This window comes from Mixophyes fleayi, chromosome 5 (genome assembly GCF_038048845.1).
Source record: "Mixophyes fleayi isolate aMixFle1 chromosome 5, aMixFle1.hap1, whole genome shotgun sequence".
Lineage (NCBI taxonomy): Eukaryota > Metazoa > Chordata > Amphibia > Anura > Limnodynastidae > Mixophyes > Mixophyes fleayi.
In genome coordinates, this window is record NC_134406.1 from 80,644,800 (window position 1) to 80,660,763 (window position 15,964).

General features: G+C 39.5%; 1 protein-coding gene across 1 annotated transcript in view; it reads right to left on the minus strand.

The window, feature by feature from the left end:
• LOC142159454 (transmembrane channel-like protein 2) overlaps window positions 1–15,964 on the minus strand; it is a 165,312-nt gene that overhangs the window by 14,513 nt on the left and 134,835 nt on the right. The window contains exons 16-19 of the mRNA XM_075214356.1: window positions 14,439–14,618; window positions 14,188–14,343; window positions 13,689–13,817; window positions 10,263–10,330 (exon numbers count right to left, since the gene is read on the minus strand). Coding sequence (XP_075070457.1) covers window positions 10,263–10,330; window positions 13,689–13,817; window positions 14,188–14,343; window positions 14,439–14,618 — 533 coding nt within the window. The remainder of the gene's footprint in view (window positions 1–10,262; window positions 10,331–13,688; window positions 13,818–14,187; window positions 14,344–14,438; window positions 14,619–15,964) is intronic.

A 15,964-nucleotide genomic window follows, 5' to 3' on the forward strand; every position in this document is an offset into this window, starting at 1 on the left:
ATCGGTAATTATGGCAGTCAGCAGCGTATTTACCAGGTATGGGAATCGTCATAATTTGAACTTCAAGCATCACCTCTGGTAATCTACCACAATCAGTAACAGCATTATACAAAGAGACCAACATGGGAACATGGTCTTTCTGAAATGTCATGTACAAATCATTGCTGTACCCATCAAGGCCAGGGGCCTTAAATTTTGAGAGATGTTTAATCACGGAAATTTTCTTGAGAGGGGTCCAGGGAGTATTAAGGATCTGTAGGGCATCACTGTCAAGGAAAGGGAGACATGGGAGATGTAGAAAGTCGTGGATGTCAGTCGATGAAGATTGCAGGGCCGTTGGGTCATTTTTAAGGTTATCCAGGGCCACATGGTAATCAGCAAATAAATTAGCAATAACTCTGGGATTTTAAATTTTGGAGCCATCTGCAAGTAACAGATGGTGAATCCGATTTCTAGCCTGCTGGCCCCAGAGCTTGCTAGAAAGTATCCGACTTGCCTAATTGCCAGTGGTATAAAACTTATGGCGAAGGCGAGATAAAGCAGCTTTGGTGTGGGCCAAGAGCAGCAACTGAAGTTGTTGTCTAACCTTGGCCAACTCTGTCCTTAAATCGGTCAAGATTTATTATGGCCTTTAGAGTGGCAAGTTTGGATTCAAGTTCCAGCTGGAGAAAAGCATAGCTTTCTTGAGCCTAGAGCCCGTCTGTAGAGCTATATCCCACATAACCGCTTTAAGAGAACACCAAAATGTAAAAATAGAAGTGTCCTCAGGCTTATTAATGATGATGTATAGATCCAGGGATACCTGCAGAGTGGTTTTACCCTCAAGGGAAATGGAAAGGTAAGTGGGGAGGTTCATGGTTCAGGGGAGAAAGTCAACAGGGTAGGGGACCAAATCCATTTAAGTGGAGCCTGGTCCGACCAAGTGTTCAAGAAGATGGAAACAGATTTGGATTGCTGCAAGGACCATTTGTTAGTATCAGACCTATATGTGAATAAGTATTATGGATATGTGATTAATAAGAAAAATTCCTTGCTCCTGGGCAAAAGAGCTGTCCAGTAAAAGATCATATTCTGCTAGTAGTTTACCGAAGCAGAAGGAGGGGCCCGTAGCATCAGGGATCACTGTCGCACCCCAGGGATTGGTTTTGTCCAAGCGGGGGTGCAAAACTAGATTAAAATCACCTAATACGATTAAGTTTTCGAACCTTAATCAAGTTTTTGGACTTCCCTGAGAACAGCCTTAAAAATGGGATATTTCTGGAGTTGAGAACATATAGGGAAACTAACGTAACTGGTGTCTCTTCTAACTGACTTGTCAGTATGAGAAACCTCCTGTTTATCTTCATATTTATTGTGGAGATTGAAAGTAATATTAGAGCTATACAGAATGGCTACACCATTTTGTTTAAAGGGACCATTAGGCGAGTAAGACAGGGGGTATCTGGAGTCCCTAAAAAAAGGGGGGGGTCCTAGAGGAAAAGTGGGTCTCCTGTAGCGCTACCACATCAGCCTTATGTTTATGGAAGAGGCTGAGGACTAACCTTTTATTCAGGGAATTAAGACCATGAACATGTAAAGAAAAAAAATGTAGCCATAGGGGCTAGAAGAGGCAATGGCTGATATCACAAGACAGAGAATGTCTCAAGGCAAGCTACAGTAGCAGAAAATGTGCAAGGAGAGAACAGGAGAGAGTGTCTGCTAGGAAGAGGAGAGGGAACAGAGAAGAACAGGTGAGAAAGGAAGGAGTATTATCCTTTTTTAAATAGAAATGTTATTTACAACGTTTGAAACAGATTAGCATATTAGTACAATTGTCAGTTAAAATAAAAACTATTTTAAACTAAATGAGCAAAACAGCCACAAATAATGACTGAGGATTGTAATGGACAGTAAAAAATATCATTGTAAATTAGAATATGTGTTTAGTTGAATTACATGACTTATACTTCATACATTGGATAGTCTAAACTAATATTTTCTACTACTTACTGGTATAAATGATTATATGGTCTTATACTAAATACAGAAGGCATCTTAATTGCCTACAGCTTAAAAGTTAAGCAGTCAAAGGAGGTTTAATGTGTAAATGAGAGTGGGAATGAGACTGCAAAACTGCAGTTAGTGAGAAAGGGGCTTAGAATATGGGCAGTGGCAAACAATGACAGTTTAACAGTTTTCAATGACTGTGAACGGAGTCCTGTGAAGGTGGTTTGGATTTAAATTTCACATGAAGATTGGTAAATAAAAAGAATTGTTTGGGAGTGTAATAAACAGGAGAGCGGATTTTGTATAATTGTCTGTCTGACATACAGATGGAGTATATTTAATCTAGAGAAATGGCACATTGTTTACTTCTAAATGTGTCCCAACACTATTGAAGTATTATAGAGTGGGCAGTGTTATTCCTTTGTGATCTGGCAAATCCTTTTTACTTTGGGGATTGCTGTCTAAGCGCACCTTATTATCACTGAAGTGTAATGAAGTTAAGGGAGATTATTGTAATGCAATCTGGTGTGTCCTCCCGTCTTCAGGGGGAACCAGGTTCCACCAATTGACTGAAATAATTGTTCTCCATCTGTAACTGTGTTTAGCAATATTAACTAGTTCACTGTGTATGCCCTTCATCACCTTCACAAAACCCTTAAATACATTAACTAACTTATATAAAATAAAGACAAAGAGACATAAGTAAGGTGGCAAAAGGTCAACATTTTATTAACTAACTTTGGTGGCGGAGAAAGAGCACTGCGGGACAGCTCCAGCTGATACCCAAAAACCAAGCGTGGACATGTCGTACCGCCTTAAGTCCACCCACACTTCACATAACTCTCAACTGCTTGGCCGGCCCTAACCTGGTGTCAGAGTAAACTGCACCCCCTCTAAACTCACTTACCCTCCCTCACTGAGCTGGACAAGGACCCTCCCCACTGAAGGGCCAAGAGTTACCGTTGCATCGAAGGGGACAGATACCTGCGGCCAATCTTGATAGTGCCGTATGTATCAGCCGCTGATCGCTGCCTTCCTCCCAACTGTGCCTTAACGAGGCAATGTAAAAGGAATTCAAACCAAACAAAAATGTTACGAGCCTCGGCTCCACTGCAGGCCACCGCGGCTAGTCTCCTGGTGCCTCTGGCGTCCCGGCCATTACCATGACAACCGGGACGTCACTTCCGCCCTCTACGTCCCGGTTGCCTAGGTAACAACCAGGATGCTTAGTTTCCCCTGCTGCGTTGCCCGGCCAGCTGTCTTAAACAGCCGAGCGCGCATGCGCACAGGGGTATGTAGTGCTGCGTATGCTGATTAGGGAGTGGGCTCGCTGACACTCTGCTGCTCATTGGTTCCCCTCACTATTTAAGGCAGTGAGAACTGAGCCTCACTGCCAGTTATAGTTTCCTGCTTTGCTTGGCTTCCTGTTCCCTGATCCTGCTCCTATTCAGTGTTCTCTGTTGATTTCCCGTGTGTGACCCCTGGCTTGCTTCTGGACCTTGGATTGCCTGTGACCCCGACCTTATCCTATTCTCTTGATACAATTGCCTTCTGCCGGCCCCTGACCCTTGCCTGGACTTCACCCCGCTGTCTGCTATTGCCCTCTGACCTCGGCCTGTTACTGGACTCTGTTACTACCTCCTATCTGGCCCTCGCCAGCGCTGCAGTGACATCATAAACTTGTACTACTCTGAGTTTAAGACCTGGGGCCATCTGAGTACCTGTGTGCGCGTCCAGCTCTACGGGAAAGATGGCTGTTATAGGTGAAGCCCTCTCCTGCCTGTTCTACAAGTTCATGGTGTTCCCTGTCAGCTGTAACATAAACTATCAACCAACACCAGTCGTGAGTGAGTGGAATCTTGCAAAGCAGAATGAGGCAACCAGGAAATGAGACACCCTATAAAAGAACCCAAGACCCTCCCATCTACAATCATTGGTCAGGTCTGCCAGCAGGTTAACTCTTTCAGGTAAGTGTAAGCACGAGTGCAACACTGTCACTATTTAATTGCGTTCGTCTATAGGGACTCTTGTAATAATGCAGAAAGTGACACAGTCTAATGTGTGAGGGATTAGTAGTGTGTTCAGAGTAGAGATGGTCACTGACCCCCTTGTTTTGGTTTTGGATTAGGTTTTGGATCTGGATTACCGTCGTGTTTTGGTTTTGGTTTTGCAAAACCGCCATTGCGTGTTTTGGTTTTGGTTTTGTTTGGTTTTGTTTTGCTATTTTGTTGGAAAATCAATGTTTTTGGGCCTAGAATAACCCACTTTAGTGCTCCAACTGTTTCATAGATAAGTAATCTAATTGTAGAGGTAATAAATCATCCAAAAAACAGTTTAATTCCTGGTAGGTAGGCCTTCATTTATTCTACACACAAAACAGATTGTCTTCCTTTCCATCTATGCATATTGGCAATGCAGCCATCGTCTTTGGATCTATATTACACCCTACACTTATAGTTAAATATGTAAAGAAATGGAAAAAGGCAGTTTGCTTTCTGTCTCTATAGGCCCCCCTCCACTTGTTTAAAAAACCAAAAAATTCAGCCGTTATAGACTGTACAATATTAATTGAAATGGACAAAGCCAGTTTGGTTTCTGGCTCTATAGGCCCCCCTCCACTTGTCGAAAATACAAAAAAATTCAGCCGTTATAGACTGTACAATATTAATTGAAATGGACAAAGCCAGTTTGGTTTCTGGCTCTCTAGGCCCCCCTCCACTTGTCGAAAATACAAAAAAATTCAGCCGTTATAGACTGTACAATACTAAGAGAAATGGACAAAGCCAATTTGGGGTCACTCTGTCTATGACACCCTACCCTTAAGGAGAAATTGCCCAAACAGCAGCCTTTCAAGACGGTACGTGATATGGAAATGCCACAAGTTCCCTTTCTTTCTTTGGGGGTAGATTGCACCCTACACTTACATAGAAAGTTTTAAAAAGACGTTATCGTCATCATCTTCAGCTTCATCCTCACCCTCACAGTGTGTACGTCATCATCACAGACTATCAATTCATCGCCGCTTGAATCCGCCATTAGAGAACAGTCAGTGCTTGGATGTCTTGGATGGTGAAGGCCTTCCTCGTGGAAGATGTAGTTCATTTTTATAAACATAATTTTCTTCACATTTTTGTGAAGTAACCTTCTACGGCAATCACTGACTAAGTTCCCTGCTGTGCTGAACACTCGTTCAGAGTACACACTGGAGGGTGGGCAGCTTAGGTATTGCTAAGCAAGTTTGTAAATGGGTTTCCAAATGGCCTGCTTTTCTTCCCAGTAAGGAAAGGGACTGTCTGACATTTCCATATCAACTACCTCTTGAAAGTAATCCTCCACCATCCTTTGCATGTTTATACTCGTATTGGATGGAGTTATGGGCAAAGTGACACATTTTTTTGAAAAATCCTTCAAACCAGCCCTGGGGGTAAATTTATTAATGTCCGGATTCTTCAACTCCGGCGTGTTCAGCATCTTCGGCGATTAAATTTAAAACGGCCCTGCATTGTAAAGGGACGTTTCCCTTTACAATGTAGCGCCGCTTTAAATTTAATCGCCGAAGACGCTGAACACGCCGGAGTTGAAGAATCCGGACATTAATACATTTACCCCCAGATGTTAAATTGTTCTGGTCTGCCCCCTGCGTCTTCCCTGCTTCTTTTTGGGAAATTTAATTTTTTACGAGCAGCAGCAGCTTGAGAAAGTGAAGGAGGACACGTTGTCAAGCCGAGGCCCAGTTCAGCGGCCAACTTGCTGAGCAATAGCTTTTTGCAAAAGTTCACATCTCGCTCATTTAAAAGTAAAGACTCAATGTAGGTTATAAACCTTGGATCAAGCACAGTGGCCAAAACGTACTGATCCGAGTTCAAGATTTTAATAACTCGAGGATCATTGTGAAGCGAATTAAGTACTTGATCAACAAGGCCAACATACTTTGCTGAATTGCTTGCTTTCAGCTCCTCCTTCATTTTCTCAAGCTGCTTTTCCAATAGTCTAATTAAAGGAATGACTTGGCTCAAACTAGCAGAGTCTGCACTCACCTCACACGTCACAACTTCAAATGGTTTCAGCACCTTGCACAGGACTGAAAGGATTCCCCACTGTGCAAGAGTGAAATACATCCCCTCTCCTTTCCCAATGTCATGGCTTGTGCAATATGCTTGGATGGCTTTGCGCTGTTCCTCCATCCTCTGAAGCATGTACAGGGTTGAATTCCACCTAGTTACCACCTCTTGCTTAAGTTGGTGGCAGGGCAAGTTAAACTGCTCTTGGAGCTGCTGTAATCTCCTACATGCTGTGGCTGAATGCTTGAAATGGCCTGAAATTTTACGGGCCACCGAAAGCATCTCCTGCACCTCACGGTTATTTCGTAGGCAGCTCTGCACCACCAAGTTGATGGTGTGAGCAAAACAGGGAATATGTTGGAAATCACCCAGTTGTTATGCTCGCACCATATTGTTGGCGTTATCAGAAATAACATACCCTGGGGAGAGTCCAAGTGGTATAAGCCATGCATCAATCACATCTCTCAGTTTGCGTAACAAATTGTCAGCTGTATGCCTGTTAGTGAAGCCGGTGATACAAAGAGTGGCCTGCCTGTGACAAATGTTATGTAGTGGTGTACATGCTGCTGCTGTTCCTGCTAGTGAAGGTGAATGACCAACCCAGTGGGCTGTCACAGTCATATAGTCTGTGGTTTGGCCACTTCCACTTGTCCACATATCTGTGGTTAAGTGGACAGTGGGCAGAATGGCATTTTTCAGCGCAATCTCTACATTTTTACACACTTTTTGGTATAGTTGTGGAATTGCTTTACGGGAGAAATGGTGTCGCGATGGAATTCTGTAACGCGGACACAAAACCTCAATTAACTGTGAAAAACCAGCTGCGTTTATTGTGGAGATTGGACACAGATCTAACACTAACATTGCAGCCATGGCGTCTGTGATTCGCTTGGCGACTGGGTGACTGCTGTCATATTTGCTTCCCATCGCAAATGATTGTTTCACAGTTAATTGCTGAAATGTAGGACTGCTCATTTTCTTGACCTGCCTCTGGGATGACGATCCACCCCCAGCAGCAGCAACAGCTGCAGCAGTGGGACTAACGCTTTCTTCAGAGGAATCAATAATAGTGCAGGAGTCATCCAGCCTTAATAAGTGGGATTCTGGGCTAACTTCGAGCGCTATTGAGGATATTGATGAGGATGGTGTGGTGGGTGTATTTTGTAGCCGTCGGGATGTTGGTGAGCGGAGGGTCTTAGCTGATGATGGAGTGCTTGTATTTTTTTGGGAAGAACTTTCAGCTTTTCCCAACACTTTGCCATGAACTCTCGTTAAATGGCGTAACATAGACGAGGTTCCAAGATGGTTAAGGTCCCTCCCTCGACTGACTGTGGCTTGACATACACTACAAATGGCTATACAATTGTTGTCTGGATTTGGGTAGAAATAATTCCACACATAAGAAGTGGATTTTTTTGTTTCATGCCCAGGCATGACAATGGCATTTTTCTTGTCACGTGCCAGAACTGCTGCCACTGGTGCAGGACTTACACAAACAACCTCATCCTCATTAGCGCCCTCGTCGCCTACACAAATCTCCCCCTCATCCTCTTCTAATTCCAAAGTGGCATCCTCAATTTGGGTATCACCGGCTACACTCGGGCTATTAAGGCACACATCAGCAGAATGCTCACGATTAGACATCCCACTGTTGGATGGACTCTCCACAGGGATTGTTGTCATTTCTGAATCAGAGCAAACATTATCCTCTAATGCCTTACTGTTATCTTGCAGCTCGGCTTTGACGCGTAACAGTAGTTGTGCACCAATTGTCGGATCTGCCACTAATAGCCAAAGGTGAAGGCCTCATTCTCTCTTTGCCACTGCGTGTGTAGAATGGCATGTTGGAAATTTTTTTTTTATCGGCACTTAACTTTTGCTCAATAACACTTCTTTTTTGCTTCAACACAGTAAAAAAAATTTTGTTTTTGTTTTTTGGACTGATTTCGAAACACTCTGTAGTTTGACATCGCCTTGCCCAGATGACGTACTGGGAACACTAACATCAGGACTGGTGACAGAACCTGGTTGCTCATTCTGATCATATGTGGACTGCTTTGAATCCATTCTGAGCGCAAAGCACTTGTAGTGGTAAAAATTATTTGGTAAGATACTGCTGACAAATATGACTTTTGACAGCCAGAAATATTTATGCACAATTATGGGGGACACCCCAAAAGCACTGGGGAGTGCTAAAAATTAGTTGGTAGATACTGCTGACAGATAGTAATTTTGACAGCCAGAAATATTTATGCACAATTAGGGGGGACACCCCAAAAGCACTGGGGAGTGCTAAAAATTAGTTGGTAGATACTGCTGACAGATATGACTTTTGACAGCCAGAAATATTTATGCACAATTAGGGGGGACACCCCAAAAGCACTGGGGAGTGCCAAATATTATTTGTCAGATACTGCTGACAGATAGTAATTTAGACAGTTAGAATTATTTATGCACAATTATGGGGGACACCTCAAAAGCACTGGGGAGTGCTAAAAATTAGTTGGTAGATACTTCTGACAGATAGTAATTTTGACAGCCAGAAATATTTATGCACAATTAGGGGGGACACCCCAAAAGCACTGGGGAGTGCTAAAAATTAGTTGGTAGATACTGCTGACAGATAGTAATTTTGACAGCAAGAAATATTTATGCACAATTAGGGGGGACACCCCAAAAGCACTGGGGAGTGCTAAAAATTAGTTGGTAGATACTGCTGACAGATAGTAATTTTGACAGCAAGAAATATTTATGCACAATTAGGGGGGACACCCCAAAAGCACTGGGGAGTGCCAAATATAAAAAAAATAAAATAAACCTCTATCCTCCTCTCTTCTCTAGCTTTAATCAGCCTGTGACTACACCCTGCTCTCTCCCTCTGTCAAATGGCGATGGATTGCTGTGGAAGCGTGTATTTATAATCTTGAAGTATCGCGAGAACCGAGCCCCGAGATCCGACGACATCACGATGACGTTCAGCCTCGATTTGGATTCGGAGCGGGCGGGAGAGTACCGAGCTACTCAGCTCGGTACTCGGATACCCAAAGTTCGGGTGGGTTCGGTTCTCGGGGAACCGGACCCGCCCATCTCTAGTTCAGAGGTCTGTAAGGAATGGGAAACTATGGGTAATATGTTTTTTTTTTTTGAAGTGTAGGGGTATTAATGTAGTAGGACATAGTCAGAGGACACATTATACATTTTGGGCTTTAATGTGTGTGTAAGAGTAAGCTACCCCTTGTGCTTATTCTAGCTCCAGCAGCGAGAAGGGGCAGGACTTAGTGTAGCACCATTTATAGGATGGATTCGTTATGACACCTGTGAAGGGGCAGTGTTTGACGTGTGTATTTTTTAACTGTTAATTTAGTGTATGTATCTTTGTCTTGGTTCACCCTGTGTGTGGAAATGCAGTGTATGTAAGTATCTATGTGTTAAACAGTGTGTGTGTGTTACAGAGAGTTACATACAGCACTCTATTTACCATATAGGAAGTTATTTTTATGCAGAGTAAGTACTGTCTGTCAACATGTGAGCTAATTCGGCTTTTTTGTGCCAATATAATACAATAATATCTCTGTCTCATGATTGGTTGAAGATTCCCTTTGTCTGCATTAAGCAGTATTTCATTAGCTACATTTTAGGTAAATTAATATAAATGTGCATTGATCATCATGGTCATATTTTAACAGTACTGGAACACTAAGTCTTAAGATATTTATTATCTACATAACAAATCAGTGCACATTGTTAAATGTGATTTGCAAGTTTAGAATTGTTTTTCAAACACTGCAAAATAAATGTAAATTGTATATTGAACTATAGATATATGTGACTATAAATTGTACATAGACCAGTTTAAGCATTTTGTTTTACAGATACATTTATACTATTTAATTATATGATTGTTTGTAAAAAAAAAAACAAGTGGTAACAGATTGTTTCCTTTTTAAGCAAATATATTTTAAACAGGCATCAACAGAATTATAAAGATGCCACCTATGAAAAGAATTGATTTATAAAACATATTTTGTGATAAATGGTGCTGTGTTTTGTTGTGATTGTTGGGGAGGAATGCTTTAGTGCATAATAAAATTCTGCTCTTCTAAATGAAAAGAAATACTACACATACAAGTTATCAAAGACATGCAAAAGGTGTAACAAACATAACTAATAATTTAAATACACATACAGGTTTTCAATTATTCAACATAACATTACCAAATCATTCCTTGATTGAAGACGAGTCCCAGCACATTACCACTGATATCAAATTCTGCATAGGAAGGCTACAGAGAAAAAAATGTCCCTGTGTTTTAAAGCATTAAACCAGTAGAAAAAACATTTTTACTCTTTAAATCACTAGTTAGCAAAATGATTTAATCTATAAAATTGACACATAGGGGTATATTTACTATACTAAGAGTTTGAAAAAGTGGAGATGTTGCCTACAGCAACCAATCAGATTCTCGCTGTCATTTTGTAGAATGTAGTAAATAAATGGTAACTAGAATCTGATTGGTTGTTATAGGCAACATCTCTACTTTTTCAAACCTGCAGTATAGTAAATATATTCCACAGCATGCTATGAGTAAGCTACATATCCAGTCTGAAATCAGTTTAAGGTCATATGATACTCCTCTTATAATGGGCTACCTCTGCTCTGTTCATTTTGGGAAAAATACATATTCAAGAGTATTAAGACTTAATACTGACATATTTAAATATTGGGCTTAATGGTGAAATCCTATAAAATGGAGAAAATAAGACATAAAACTAGAAGAATTAAGAGAATGAAGTAGGCACACAAATGCAGAATCTTGTAATTTAGAGAAAGACGTTGACTGAAGACAACCAAAAGCTATAAATAGACTGTGTGAGATGAGAAGCACATCAGGGGAAGGCTGGCAATTGTCCCTTGAGGCTTGAGAGGATAATTAGTAGCACATGGTATAGCAGTGCCACTTATGTGTTTACAATACCTAGTTATGGACAGTTTGGATTTAACATCCTTCACCAGTAACTTTATTTGGTTGTTTTTGGGAAAGAAGTTTGCTACATTACTGAAATGCTATCATCAGGCAATCACCTTCTGGTAGCGCTTTATAGATAACTCTTTTACAGCATGGATGTTTTGATTGTTTTCAGCTATCTTACATTAGTGTAATATTATCTAAAGTATAGTCTTTTTGTTGGGTAATTATGGAGGCCAGGGGCGGGCTGGGCCGGGGGGCAGGGGGGCATCGGCCCCCCGGGCCGCTCAGAATTTTAGCTTTTAGGGTCGGCCGGCCAGCATATGTGACTCTCTCTTCCAGGGGGAGGCCTTTTTAGAATGTTTTAATTGTCTTTGAGTGACCTTGTGAACAGTGTTGTGCAAGTATCTAATCAGGTGTTTAGTCGTAACCAGCAGGGCTTCAGTTATAGTACATTAGATGCAGCACTTGTAAAGTCACAATACCTTAAACCATTACGTCAACAATAAAGCACCCAACAGTTGTTCATTACTGATCAAAAATATGCAAACCGGCTTTATTAATAAATTTATTTATTTATTAATAAAAATTCTATTATCAATTCTGCAATTTTATAATGTACACTAGCTTCATTCAATCTACTTATTCATAGATATTTTACTTGCAAAATAATTTGCTCTATGTAGCAAGTTATCTATTGCCAAGACGACTATAACATTATTTGTTTTAATAACAACAAAAGTACAATCACTTTTATTGTAATTTACATGATTAACTACAGATTTTGAATCATTATCAACAAAGCTATATATGAACTCAAAGTCATGGTCATTGAGCAAGTTCAACCACCAAGTAAAGGTAAATACTGCCAACTCTTACATAGAGAATGTTTTTGCATCTACACATTACAGTCCAGAATTCATATGGGTCTTAAAGACATTCTTTAAGGGGCTCTTATTAATGTTGTAAAATATGGTCAGCTTGCTAGGTAAGGAGGCATTTATGTTGCTACTCTTTCTCTTATTGACCATTTAAGACAAGAAAACCATAGATGTAAAGGTAAAACAGCTCCACTTGTGTTATCATCAGGCTAAAAATGATTGGAATCTTTTGCTATCAACAAAATTCAGGAAATCAGAACAACAAAATAAAGTAAATAGCTACTGCTATGTGGTGATCAAGTTATACACATAGACCTGACATTGAGGATATCCTCCTTGAGTCACTGTAGGCAGTACTTCCACACACGATAATAAGGATGGTGTTAGGATTGGGGACAGAGGCAGGGATAGAAATAGTGGCCGTCTGTTTAAACTTGCATTACTTGTCTTGACTGACTGACTCATGTGTTTTAAATTGCTTAATAGCACAGTGAGGGCTGAACTGGAATTGGTCTATGGTGGGTTTATTAGATTATCCATTTGCTTGTTGCCTGTAATAGCTTTAGCTTGCCTTGGTATACTTGCTCTGTACCATATTACTGTCTGCCTGTTATTAACCCAGCTCATTTTGACTGTTCTTCCCAGCCATCTGCTTCGACCATTACTTGTTACCGATTATCCTGTCTGCTGCCTGTATTGACCTCAGCTTGTTACTATTTATGCTTTCTGCTGCCCATACTGACATATGCTTGTTATCATTTATCCTTATTTGGTGCTCGCCTAGAGCCTGGCTTGTGACTCTCATGATTATATTTGCTGTCTACCCCAATTTTCTATTGTATCTGTTTGCTGTTAGAAAGTTTGTTCTTAGTAGGTTTAGATTATTATATTTATTTCCATTTTGTTGGGTTATTCTCTGAAATTCTCCGTTTGCATCCATCCATGTATAAACCTATACTATTGCACACAAGATCTGGGGCAACTGAGTATCTGTGAGCACATAGTGCTCAATGGGAAATAGAGGCTGCTGTAGGTGAAGACCTCTCGAGGTTCTATAGGTTTATTGGGATGCTGGGGGCAAACATTATAGAGGGCGATTACCAGTGTCAAATATGGTATGGGCAGCATGGTGGCTAAGTGGTTAGCACATCTGCCTCACAGCACTGAGGTCATGAGTTCAATTCCCGACCATGGCCTTATCTGTGTGGAGTTTATATAGTTTGAAATGAAAGTGCCTCTATTTTTAGAATAAGCAACATGGGAATATTTCTCTAATAATTAGCCAATGCCCATTACTTTAAAATGAATATGTTAGTTAAATATAAAATACGTTGACATCTATTTCTGGAGTTTTTTTTGTATTTTTTTGCAATGATACTTTCCTAACATTAGTGACTGGTTGTCCTACATAGTATTGTATAAATGTAAGAATTAGTGCTTATTCCGTATGTCTTTGTTATAGTTCAATTATTGTAAAAATAATAGAGTAACCCAGTGCCAGAGCTGTTCTGTCCCACTGATCTGTGTAATGGATTGGTATCACCAGATGTCTTGTACAAATTCATTCTTTTTGCTCTGATTGATGGTTGGATTTGGGCAGATATGGACGTTTCTCATCCATAACTAATCACAATTATGCATGTACCTCTGTTCCGAACTCCCTAGTACAAGGTTATGTTGTGTTGACATAATGTATAGACAACAAGTATGATACCAGAAAAACAATACAGAGAGCATAGGCAATTGAGTGAAATAAACAGTTGTTTTGTTTTCAGGTATATGGAACAACTTACAAAGCCAGCCTCCAAGTCCCAGCACCAGCAGTAGTTCATAAATCTTACAAAGCAGGCACGAAGGAAATCCCCAACTAGGATGGTGACATATGTCACTAGAATGTCAGACACTGTCAGCCTTACAAACTCCTAATTGAGAAGCAAACATTGAAAAACAAATTAAAATATGAAATATGTCAAAATATTGTCTGATTTGTGCTGATAATTGGTAAAATAGCTAGTTTATCACTGTACTGTCATAATATGTAGAGCTGAAAAAGTTGACCTCTTATTAAACTATACAGGTGTCTTGAAAAATAAAGTGAAGGTTTGTGACTGGAGTTCCAACACTATAATTTTATAAAATTATTGCTAGAAATATTTGCAAGATCTCGCAGCCCTACTGTTAATACATTTCCTGTCTGTGTAATACTGATGAGGTTATATGAAGTTATATGTAATCAGAACTCAATTTACAAATTTTATGTTAGAATAATAAAAGAAATAAGGACATCCTTACAACTCCAACATTCGTTTCCCAGCAGGGACCCCTAGGGATATCGGCTGGACTTAGAGGTGGTGGTGTAGTGTCAGTTCCATTTGTGTACGTGGATGAGTTGTAGTAATTGTACAATGTCCAGTAAGTAATATTCTTTATGGATACCTCTTGAGCTAACTGCAGACAAAATAAAATAAAAATGATCAGGGATATGACAAGTCTATTCAGAAATATATATTTATAAATTATCACATGAGTACATTGCCTCTTACTTTCTCATTGACATCATCCATCAAAGCCAGTAAGAATGTGTAGAGATTGCCGAGGAACAAAGCAAAGATTCGGCCCAGCTGCCACTTCAGTGCAACACGGGGATGGTAATCTTCTAAATTTGCAATAGTTTCAAATAATGGTGGGCAAAACATTCCGAGTAGAGACATTACTATCTCAACCTACAAAATGATATTAGGAAAGAAACATTAGTAGAATCTGACAATCGTTTTGTCTTCTATGCAAACACTGGGAAATTTATATGATCAAAAATAATTAGATTAAATTCATGACATAGTCCATTCATAAAATTAAGATATAATTCCCAAACAAACCGAAAGCACATTTATGATATGTACATTATCTTCTGTACAAGATTGCCTGCCTTACAAAATCTCTTTTTATGACCATTTACTTATATATTATTTATTTAATACATAAATGTAACAACAATTTAATTTATTTTCAATCTAGAGAACACTGGGTCACATAAATTTGAAAACAAAAAAGGTTCATAAGGTCCAAACCACTGATGTGGTGTATGTTAATTGTCAACAAGATGTAGTATTTTAATTGATACCCTATATTTTATCTAATGATCAACTAAAATTGGATTTTCACTGGCTGAGTAAATTTACTTACAGATAGCATCTTGAATATACTGTTATTTTTTTATCTAATTTGGGTTAGGTGACATAACATACAGTACCATATTATTAAAGAAGTACTATCAACAACAATGATAGCATATTATGTAAAATTAAATATAATTGGCTACCATTTATTTAATAATAATATTATTTATAACCCCTCTTTGTCAATGTTCTTTGTGTTGGCTTTATGTCATGTAATTAAATTAATATAGGCTCACCATACACACTGTGTACTACATATCAGTAAACATACTAAAAAATACGGTTTCATAATAGTGATTTAATAATGCAATTATGCAACCATTTCTATTAAAGCATATAGCAAAATGTTATTATATAATTCCGCTATAAATTAAATTATTGTTCTGTTGATTTTCATTTATAGAAAAATAAGCCAAAATAAAAACCAAATAAGAATGACCTAAAGGTATTTACAATGCAACTTTATTATTAGTGTGCTAATTTGATAACCAAGAGGCACTCAGTAAATATAGAAAGAGAGTGATGTCTCTGACATTGTCTTTTAGCTTTTGAAATCACAAATTATGAGCAATTAAGATGAGAGAGGGACTTTTCACCAACAAGTTAGGTGCATTCGATTACCTACATACCAGTCAGTTACATATCAGTCAATAATACATCAGTCAGTTACACACATCAGTCAGTTACACACATTAGTCAATTACATATCAGTCACTTACACACATTGGTCAGTTACACACATCAGTTACACATATCAGTCAGATACACAGCAGTATTTTACACATCAGCCAGTAACTCACACCAGTTACACATAGCAGTCGGTTATACACGTTACTCACATTAGTCAGCTACATTTAAGTCAGTTACATACATTAGTCCAGGGCCATCTTAAC